At 46.0% G+C, this 11,340-nt stretch overlaps 1 protein-coding gene across 1 annotated transcript in view; it reads right to left on the minus strand.

Moving 5' to 3' along the window:
* Positions 1-10,966, minus strand: part of MOGAT2 (monoacylglycerol O-acyltransferase 2) — a 49,931-nt gene extending 38,965 nt beyond the window's left edge. Inside the window, exons 1-2 of the mRNA XM_006133576.5 lie at positions 10,750-10,966; positions 535-713 (exon numbers count right to left, since the gene is read on the minus strand). Coding sequence (XP_006133638.2) covers positions 535-713; positions 10,750-10,843 — 273 coding nt within the window. The 5' untranslated portion in view covers positions 10,844-10,966. The remainder of the gene's footprint in view (positions 1-534; positions 714-10,749) is intronic.
* Positions 10,967-11,340: the final 374 nt, after the last annotated feature.

An 11,340-nucleotide genomic window follows, 5' to 3' on the forward strand; every position in this document is an offset into this window, starting at 1 on the left:
CTTGACTTAAAGCCAGTTAATTTTCAGTCAGATACTCCCCTGTAAATTGCTCTAAGCAGAGAATGTAGGAGCCCGGAAACTCTTGAGTTCAAGGCCAAGTTTGGTCCCTGACTTGCTGTGTAACTTCACTTTGTGTCACTGGTTCAAGTGCTCAGATACCTTAGAGGATGCAGGACAAGAATCTCAAGAGGCTATTTCCCTCCCTCCCAAGGTGTGGTGAAACTGAAGAGGTAGGTGTCTAAAGCCAGATATATTGTGGTACGTGGGTCTGAAAATGCCGGGCTAAACAATTCTTGCAAGGTCGGGCAGTAGGTCTCCTACCTTGTGCTCTTACCTCTAAACCACCCTTCCTTCCAGGCTATGCAAGATAAAGCAGTAAAATCTAGTGCTGATTTATTAGGCCCAGTGCTAGGATCCCTTGGCCTCTCTCCAGTACTGTGAGATCCTGAGCGAATGCCCAAGGAACGAAATGGGAGTGCCTTTCCACAGACTTCAGTGGGCACTGGATTGGATCCTACCTTTGGTTGCACTTACAGTGATGGGGAAATAGTCCCTCATGTATCTCCAGACGATGCTGTTCCTGACGCAATGAATCCGTCGCCCACCTTTGCGTGGCGTGTCCCAGTCCAGAAGCCACCATGCTGCGTACAGGACGCTGACCAGCCAAAAGCGAGTGAAGAAGAGGCCGATGAAGAGAGCTATGCAGCACTGTGCTGAGATAAAGAAACAGGGCAGTCAAAGGGCAGGGTCAAGAGGTGAAGAACGTTCTCAAATATCACAGCTTTCAAGGCTCTTCCACCTCTGCCCTCCTCCCCCTGTCATTGGCTTCTTGAGGGCAGCTCAGTCTGGTCTGAGGCCTCTAGCCATCCCCTTTGCAGGGCACTCTGCCAGCATGGAGGGAGCATGGGAAGGCACCGGAATCCACACAAGTGCTGATCAAGTGGCCTGACCCTTTCTTCCTACCCCTTGCAGCTGGTACAAAGAGCCGAGCTTCTGTTCTGCCTCAGAGGCTGGAGTACTGGCTGTAGTCCACAGTAGGGGGGGGCTTGCTACCTTCAATCCCTTTCATGACTGTCTGGGGTAGGGGTCGGGAAGGAGGGTGGTGTGAGAGTAGAATTTGGGTGTGTCTCCCCCTCCCACAATTTGTAAAATCTTTGTAAGACTTGGTTGAAAAAAAAAAAAGACTGAAAACACTTAAAAGATAATCAACCAACCGTTCTTCTATACCAGTGGCTCTGCAAGTGTGGTCCGTGACCATCTTCCAAGTGGGCCCTGGGCTTAGGGCTCACCCCCCTGCAGTGCGGAGCCTGCGTTGGTGCTCCAGCCCAGTGCCCTTCCCCTTGTGTGGTTGGAGCACCAGCGTCGGCTACCTGCTGCGGGGGTGGAGTGGAGTGAGCCTCTCAGACTAGATCCAGCTTGCGGAGGAAGAAATTGGCTCCATGACTGAGAGAGCAGCAACGCAGGAAACCACTCACCTTGAGGCTTTCCCTGCTGCTCCCATTGGCTGGAAATGCAACCAATGGGAGCAGTGGGGGGGGAGAGGGTTGCCTAGGACTGGTGGGAGGCATGGAACCAAGTATGCATCTCCCATCTCCTTCATGCCCAGACCTTCCACCCCCATTCCCCTCCCGCACACACTGTCCTGCCCAGACCCCATCAGACTTTTCAGTTTAGAAAAGAGGAGACTGAGGAGGGATATGATAGAGGTCTATAAAATCATGAGTGGTGTGGAGAGGGCCGATAAAGAAAAGTTATTTATTAGTTCCCTAAATAGAAGAACTAGAGGACACCAAATTAAATTAATGGGTAGCAGGTTTAAAACTAATAAAAGGAAGTTCTTCTTCACACAGCGTGTAGTCAACCTGTGGAACTCCTTGCCAGAGGAGGCTGTGAAGGCTAGGACTATAATAGACTTTAAAGAGAAGCTAGATAATTTCATGGAGGTTAGGTCCATAAAAGGCTATTAGCCAGGGGATAAAATGGTGTCCTTGGCCTCTGTTTGTCAGAGGCTGGAGGGGGATGGCAGGAGACAAATCGCTTGATCATTGTCTTCGGTCCACCCTCTCTGGGGCACCTGGTGCTGGCCACTGTCGGTAGACAGGATACTGGGCTAGATGGACCTTTGGTCTGACCCAGTACGGCCATTCTTATGTTCTTATGTTCATCCAAAGTCCACTCCTGCACCCTACCTCACAGCCTGACCCCACACTCCCACTCCCTCCTGTACCCATTTTGTCATCATGAGTGGTTGGCTAACTGTCCGTGGTAAGGTCTGTATTGAGAGGGGTGGGTCACAGGCCAAACAGTTTGAGAAGCACTGCTCTACTAGGTGTGCAGCCCAAACACACTTCCTTTTCCAACTGGCTTGCAGGAGGACAAACTACCAAGCTGTCAAGCTTCAGAGCAACGCTCAGGAAGTAAACCGCCAATAAAAATAATGTGCTGTCAACACCATCTGTAACGTTCTGTCAGAAAAGCCAAACTCTGGCCCTGTGCATACCTAGTCATAGTCACTGGGCCCAGACACACGGGTAAGAACCAAATAAGGGTGTGACGGGTAACATAAGAGCTTATTAAAAGCTTAAACTGCTGCAGGCTCCTTTGGTTTGTGTATCAGGTGTCTCCCACTGAAATTGTGGTGAATGTGGATGAAGCAGTCAGCTGGCAACAGTTACCACCATGAGCTCGTGTCAGATGTGTCTCCTTAGAGGAGATACACACAGTTCTCTCTGGACATCACTTTAGCTCATTCTGGTTTGTTTTTCTTAACCAGGAGGGGGCTGTACTGCACTGCAGTAGCTTCAGAAGGGTAGCCAAGTTAGTCGGTGACTGGAAAAACTTAAAAAACAATGGATGATCTTGCAGCAACTTAAAGACTAACAAAACATGGTATCATGAGCATTCATGAAGAAGTGGGTTGTATCCAGAAAAGGTCATGATACTATCAACATGTTTTGTTAGTCTTTAAGGTGCTGCAAGACTATTTGTTGCACTGCAGTAGTCTTCGTTTTCATGCATAAAGTGCAGTCATATCTTCAGGTAAAATGACTCTAGGGTTTTGTAGATGCTGACAAACAGCTCTGCATATCTAAGCATGGATGCCACCAATAAAATAAGTTGTAATGTCAACCTAGTACAAGCATTGTAGCTCCATGTTATCTAACTCCATGTACAGCTGAAATAGAACCATAACATTTCCAAGTGCAGATGCTGCATGCTGGAATGTCTCCATCTAAACTGAATACAATGACCTCCATCAAACAAGATGACTAGATATACAGAAATGCAGTATATGTCCCTGGCTGCTGCAGTTACAGTGAGCACAGCTGGGGGAAAGGTGCATGTCTGCTGGCTGGGGGACAGACAGACAAACACACAAACAGACACACAAAAAGACAAACTCTCTGAAATATATAATAGCTGTCCCCTTTCTCACCCCTGCCTCCTGCTGCCCCAATGGGGGAATAGCTGTCCTGGTCTCCATTTCTGGTCCCTTGCTGCCCTCCTGTGGTCATTCTGCAGTATAACTCCTTCCTACCAGACCCCTCCCTTTCCATTTTCTAAGAAACAATTGAATTCCAGGCACATCCCATTGCCCTGGCACAACCAAACCCTGATCTTACTTCAAGTTAAGATAAGAGGCAGCTGCATATCAAATTTGGTGGCCCTAACTCTTACCATTTAAGAGGAATTCTTGAAGAAATGGACTCACGAACAAATGGACAGATACACAAAGAGAAATATGCACCAACTCTCATCGTATATGAGAGAGTTTGTGTGTCTGTCTGTGTGTCTGTTCATTTGTTTGATATGAGAGCGTTTGTGCATCTGTGCATCTGTCTGTTTGTTTGTGCGTCCATTTGTTCAAGAATTGCTCTTAAATGGGCCACCAAATTTGGGGGTGTGTGGTGTGTGTGTGTGTGTGTGTGTGTGTGTGTGTGTAATCAGATAATTGCATAGCTCCAGACTCTCTACAGAATTAAATGGGAATCTCATGTAATAAACCAGGTAGAATGAGCCAGGACTTTTCAACCTGACAATAATGTTGAAATTAAATATTACAAATGACCTTTCATGACTCAAGTGCATGCGCTGCTTATAACACTTTGTGAAAACAGCAGCCAAAGCTAAATTAGGCTCTAGGGACAAGGTGATGTACAAAAGCCCCATGTTGACATTAAATTGGCCATGCTCTTAATACACCTATAAGGCATGCAAATAAACCTGTCGCAAAGCTGCATTATATCTAACCTTTTTATCCTACTGCACAAAGCCCAAGTACATATTACAAGGAGGCAGCGTAGTTCCTGACCGGATGCAGTTGCTGATCAGTAAAGTCAGATTGATTCTTGCAATGACCTCTTATAATGATTAATGCCTGTTATTTAGGCTCAGGTGCTTTTTTGTGACTAGATAATTTGTGCAGAATAGGAGCTGTACCCCACTGGACTTCACCCTAGCTTACAGTTGCATATGCTTGCAAAACATTTTGTATTGAACTCCATCTTCCCACACAGAGGTTCTCTCCCAGTCTGGAACCTAATCCCTAATCCTTAAAAATGAAACCTCAAAAATGGCTTTTTATTGTTTTAAACAATGTCTTTGAGGTTTCAGGAATCTTCTCACGTGATGTCCTATATTTCGTTCTCTTCCTGGAAAAACTCCAGGGAATTTGTGCTGAGATGCAGGATTTTAAGTCTTTTGGCACTGCCAACCCTGCCATGCTTATAGGGGTGGCAATGTCCGACTAAAGCAAGAAACACTTATGTCTGTGTCACACAAGGGATCATGTCCCAGCCACGCTAGCTGTCCAGATGCTAATAGCTGCTGAAATTTTACTATCTCTTCATTTAGTCTTTAACTAGAAAGCACGGTGACCGGTGAATGGAGGCTCTTTGGATTCTGAAAGCAACATCCTTGCCCACTGGAGTTAACTGTCGGGCACAATTGCATGAACTAAAGGAAGGTCTCTCAGCAGCCTAAGACAAACTAACAAGTTTCAGCAAGATCAGACTAACACGGCTACCTCTCTATTACTAGCCTAAGACAAACATTCAGTAGCTCTAATCCCATCCAGTAGGGAGTGATGCACCAATGTACCAGATGGCAGATCACACACTTATTGTCATAAGCGTTTCTGACATGCCGGTTGCCATAATATCTAGGCATCAGCAGCACATAACTTTGGAAAATTATCAATTTGGAGAGTATTCAAACTCTCCTCCCTTTCTCAGAGGGACTATCACTTACTTTCAGTCTAGCTGGTTACTCCTAGGTGCAGGGTTTCCCAAATCCCTGATGCTCTGGCATGGGACAAATCTCTAGTGGGTGAAACTTGTCCCTGTGAAGAGGCCAGTGCAAGGCCAAGGGAGTACGTAAATCCTGTTCTGAGGAGTTACGTGATGCAATAGGCTTTATGCTGGCTCTCTGCGTCATAGCACATCACTAGTGAGTCTGGTAAAGAGGCAGTTTATTTAGGTTACTTTCCCATAAGATCTCATGTGACTTCATCAGAGCTGACCAGATCCTTGACCTGAATCTCCAGTTCTTCTTGTCTGGAAGTGTCTGCCACTGCCACGGGTTCTGCTCTTGTTGCATGCATACACACCAGGGCTGCGTCTAGACTGGCAAGTTTCTCTGCAAAAGCAACTGCTTTTGCGGAAAAACTTGCCAGCTGTCTACACTGGCCACTTGAATTTCCGCAAGAACACTGACGATCTCATGTAAGATTGTCAGTGTTCTTGCGGAAATGCTATGCTGCTCCCGTTCGGGCAAAAGCCCTCTTGCGCAAATGCTTTTGCGCAAGAGGGCCAGTGTAGACAACGCGGTATTGTTTTGCGCAAAAAAGCCCCGATGGCGAAAATGGTGATCAGGGCTTTCTTGTGCAAAACCGCGTCTAGATTGGCACGGATGCTTTTCCTCAAAAAGTGCTTTTGCGGAAAAACGTCCGTGCCAATCTAGACGCTTTTTTCCGCAAATGCTTTTAACGGAAAAACTTTTCCGTTAAAAGCATTTGCGGAAAATCATGCCAGTCTAGACCTTACCCGGGAGCTCAGTTCCCTTTTCCCATGTGACTCCTTTGTGCCAGCTAGCTGAGAACAAAGGAGAGTCTGGGGACACAGAGTTGGTGGCTGAAAGTGACTATGGTGATCATCTGATCTGACCTCCTGTATGGCACCGGTCATAGAACTTCCCTCAAATAATTCCCACACCTTAGCTCTTCGGACATTTTTCTGTCTTGACAAAAAAGGCCGGGATGGGGAACCCACCACAGCCCTCAGTCAGTTGTTCCTGTGGTTAATTATTTCCACCTTTAAACTTACACCTTATTTCTAGTCTGATTTTTGTCTCGCTGCAGCTTCCAGCCACTGGACCACGTTACATCTTTGTCTGCCAGACTGAAGAGCCCATTATGAAATATCTGTTCTCCTTGCAGGTGCTACTAGGCTGTAATCAAGTCACCTCCTAACCTTCTTGTTGTTCAGCAAAATAGATGGGCTTAAGGAGATCCATCACAGATGGCCTATTTTCTAATTCTTTAAGCATTCTTGTGGCTCTTCTCTCCACCCTCTCCAATTTATCAGCCTCCTTCTTGAACTGTGGGCACCGGAACTGGACACAGGGTTCCAGCAGTGGTCACAGACATAGAGGTCCAATAACTCCTATATTCCTATTCAAGATCCCCCTGTTTTTCTGCATCCCTGGAGCGCATTCGCCCTTTTCGCTATAGCATCACACGGGGAGCCCATCCTCAGCTGATTATCTAAGCCCAAAATCTTTCAGAGTCACTGCTTCCAGGACAGAGTCCCACATGGTGTAAGGACAACTTGCCTTCCTGGTGTACGCTTCCATGTGGCCATATAAAAATGAGCATCATTGGCTAGCCTCGGTTTCCCTAGCAATCCAAGTTGCTCTGCGTCAGTGGCCTGTCCTCGGCATTATTTACCGCTTGCCCCAAGTTTTGCATCAAAAGGTGAATACAGGGACACATTGGGGGATCTGCAGATACCACTGAGTCCAGGCACGGAACTGCCCCTGCTGCGGCACTGGGAGTAAGAGGCAGGCCTGAAAGGTGAGGAAGGGTAGATGAGACTGGAACTGGGTTGGGCTGATTCTGGAGCCTTGTGAAACTCCAGGCAGAGAAGGGACATGCCCCAGTAGGAGAGTTGGCAGCTGTTGTTTCACACACCACATCCCAAGTTTTCTCTGCTTCTGAATCAAGTAGGCCCCTCAATGCTCAGTACACACACACTCTGTTTCCCTTTCACCAGGATCCAGCCTCTGCCTTGTGGAGATGCAGATCATGTCTGCCTGTTGTTGAAAGAGAAACTGCAACAGACTGTACCCTCCAAGCTGGCCCAGCCCCTGAGGTCTGGCTGTGCCGCTCATGCGCTGAGCAATCCAGTGCCCCTCTGGAGAATGAATGGCTCCTCTTACTTCCCAGCTGGCCCATTCTCCTTGCATGGGCTCATTTGCATAACCATAGCAACAGCTGCCAGGGGAGGTAGAACTGAGTGGCTGCTGTCTGGCTCTCCAGCTAAAGGTCTGTGCTAATGCCTGGCACAGATTGTACCATCAAGATTTCTTATCTCAGGGTTGAGCCTTGAACCTTTCTAGATTAGCAACCAAGGACCAAAGATTCAGAGATTAGCAACCAAGGACCAAATGCTGCTCATTTAAATTTTAGAGCCTGATCTTTGGAGTTGGGGTGGGCTGGGGCTCACAGCACTTTACAGGGTAATGTCCTTATACAGAACTAGTCAAAAATATTGGAAAATAGCATCTTATCAAAACTGACATGTACCCACAGGAAGCTCTGTTGTCAGCAACTTTCTGTTTCAGGGGAGGTGGGGAGGGGAAGGGTGTGAAACTGTGGGCATTTCAGTCTTGTGGAAAGTTTCCCTTTTGACACTTTTGGAGCACCTTGTTTTTTATGGGGTTTGTGTGTGTGCACTCACATATGGTGTGCGTGTGTGTGTGTGTGTGATTGTGATGAATATCTAAAGAAAACATTGATTGACTCTCCTGCCAGCTTTCTTTAAATATTTGATTTTCTCCCCTCCTCCTTCTCCTTTCCCAGGTCTAAAAATTTCAATGTGGAACAATAACAAACTTCAGCATTTCGTGCACAGTTAAACCTCTGAGTTTTGACCAGCTCTGTCTTTACAACTGCATGGTCCAGAAGTAACTCCCTGGAAGTCAAGGAGGCTCATGCTACTCACTGGTCAGGTCTGAACCTCTATTAACTCTATTGACTTCAGCAGGGTCTTGGTTTACACCAGCGTAAAATAAGAGTAAAACTTGTCCCTGCCACTTATTAGAGAACTCTACTTGTACCCGAAAATACAATCCAGCTACCAATGTTCTGTTAAAATCCTCAAACTTACCACCTCTTACAGGGCGACCTCCAAGGGTATGTCTACACAGCAGTATTATTTCAAAATAACTAGTGTTATTTCGAAATAACGTAGTCTGTATCGACACAGCAGGCAATTATTTTGAAATAATGTCAAAATACTGTCAAGCTGGAGGACTTCTTACTCCAACTCCTGTAACCCTCATTGTACAAGGAGTAAGAGAAGTGGGAGGAAGAGGGCTCTATTTCGAAATAAGTGTTGTGTAGACGCTCCCAATTTCGAAATAAGCTATTTCAAAATAAGCTACGCAATTGACGTAGCTCAGTTTGCGTAGCTTATTTTGAGTTAAGCCCTGCAGTGTAGATGCACCCCAAGTGCTATACAAGCTTTTTAGCCCTGTTGGAGGAAGGTTGACCATCATTTTACAAATGGGGGAGAAGAACTTCTCTGATTAGAACCTAGGCACACTGTAGGGCCCAAGGGAGTTGTACTCTGTGCGGAATCTGGAGGAAAAAGAGAACTGTACACCATGCCTGCATTTCTTGGTTCCCCAAGCTACAATAGACATTAAACCAGCACTTGAGTTAGGACGGCTATTGAGGCCCTTGGTGTGACTGGTACAGTATAAAGGCGCCAATTCTGTGGGCCACATAGCACAGACCATGCCAAAGCAGGTCTGGATTCCCTGTGAGACCCCAGTTCCTCTGCCCAAAGAGCCTGCCTCTGTATCCAGGGAACAGTTACATTGCCTCTGCCAATAGGCGCTTCCTCCAGACCCACTGAGGTACACAAGCTTAAATGGCTTGGCTAGTGGGGCAGCTTATTCCTTAACCCAGAGGCCAGATCTTGAGTGGGTGTAAATCAGCAGAACTATCTTACACCAGCTGAGAATCTGACCCCGCATCTTCTGATGCCCAGACCCACGTTCTCATCATTGGACATCACGGCCTTAATGAAATTCCAAATCTCTCCCTCTCGCTTCCATTCTGACTTAATTTAATCAATCAGCTTCGAGATAATACGTTTTCCCGACATCCAAACTTTCTAATGAGTTCTGTGCCCAAGCAGGGTTTCCTTGGAAACTGCCTGTTTTGTTTATCTAAACAAAGAACTCTGCAACACAGTGCGGGCAGAACAGCTGCCGCATCCATTGGCCATCGTGCATTTTTGCAGCAGCTCATAGTATCACTCCAGCCCAGGCACTGGGCTGCTTGGGGCAGTACTTTCATGAACCTGTGTGGAATTAGGCAAGCGGAAAAGAGAAGCCTGAGGGGAGGGAAAGATTAACTCATGCAGATGGGGAGTGGCTCTGTACCGAGAGGTGTCCTGTACCAAGTCTTTGTTCTTAGCTTGTAGGGATTTGTTTAAAAAACAATAAGGCAAAGCCACACAAAGATAGCTCTAAGTAAATACTGGGGCTATGCTGTTTGGCTAGTGATAACAGGAACAAAGCAGAGAGCCTCTGCAAAGGCCAAATGTACAGGCTGCAAGATAGACTTTTCTTGAATATACCCCTCCCCAGAATATACCCCTCACCAATATACCCCTCACCAGCATACACATGTACAAATTAAGAGCGGCATCATGTGTGTCCACAGAAAGGACTTAACTTTCCATCCCTGTTCATTATTATTAAACTGGTACTTATCTTCAGTATGCTGCCTTCCTAGCCTACTGAAAGTTGAGTCTGGTAAGGGATAGATGGGGGGGAAGGAGAATGAATGTCTGAAGCTTCTCTCTGCACAAATGTATTACCCCTCTAAGGCTATATATATATATATATATATATATATATATATATATATATATATATATATATATATATATATATATATATATATATATATATATATATATATATATATATATATATATACACACACACACACACCAGCTTTATTTTGGAATAACTGACCTTATTCCAAAATAACAAAGAGTGCATCAACACTACACACCTTTACTTCGAAATAATGTCGAGCTGGAGGACTTCTTAGTCCCAACGCCTGTAACCCTCATTTCACAAGGAGTAAGGGAAGTCGAGGGAAGAGTGTTCTCCCTTTGACTTCCTGCTGTGTAGACAGTGCCAAAAGCCGAGTTAAGCTATTTCAACTTCAGCTATGCAATTGACATAGCTGAAGTTGCATAGTTTAATTCGACTTAGCCCTGCTGTGTAGACGTACCCTAAAAAGTAGCATCCTGCAGGGGCTAGCTGACAGGACTAGATATTAGAAGAGTTGGGGGGTCTAGTCCCAGCTCTGCCATGGTCTTGGAGTGAGATGTTAAGTTCCGTGCCTCACTTTACAGCTGGGGAAACTAAGTCACAGGCTCTTTCTGACTCTGTAAGGTCCTTTGATAGGCCTTCTCTCCAAAGATAAATTAAAATTAATCTTACCTAGTCCCAGGAAGCCAAAGACCCACTGAATTACTGAAGCTGTCTGAAGCCTTCTCTCCAAGGGAATAGAGAGAGGAGCAAATTCAACCTTCATCTTGGACCAAGTGCACGATTCAAAAGGTTCAGGACTTTCTTCAAGTGGCAAAAGCAGAGATCAAAGTCTTTTGCCTGCATTTACTCCGTCTCACAGTACAGCATGTTGTGCAATATACAGTGAGTAAGAAGGTTGGTAAAGTTGTGACCGGGAAGCCCAGCCCATTTCAGGAAGGGTGAGTAAAAGAGGGTTCTGTGGGAGTAAACATGGACTCTAAAGCAAAGTGGCTCTCAACCTTCTCCACCTGCCCCCCAAAACCTGAACAAATGAACACCAGTAAGTCACTCAGGCACAATTGTATCTCCAGCTCACCATCCTTGAAATAGGCTCCCTTTAGGACCCTGGTTTGACTTTTTATTTATTTGGGTCTCTATTTACCACTGGAGTATCTTTCCTCCAGCTGCTTGAAGTACTCAGCTGTGCATCTGCATCTGGGAAGGGACATGGCCTCCTGCGCTTTCACACACACACACACACACACACACACACACACACAC

The sequence above is a fragment of the Pelodiscus sinensis genome, chromosome 1, assembly GCF_052426305.1.
Source record: "Pelodiscus sinensis isolate ZL-2025 chromosome 1, ASM5242630v1, whole genome shotgun sequence".
Taxonomy (NCBI): domain Eukaryota; kingdom Metazoa; phylum Chordata; order Testudines; family Trionychidae; genus Pelodiscus; species Pelodiscus sinensis.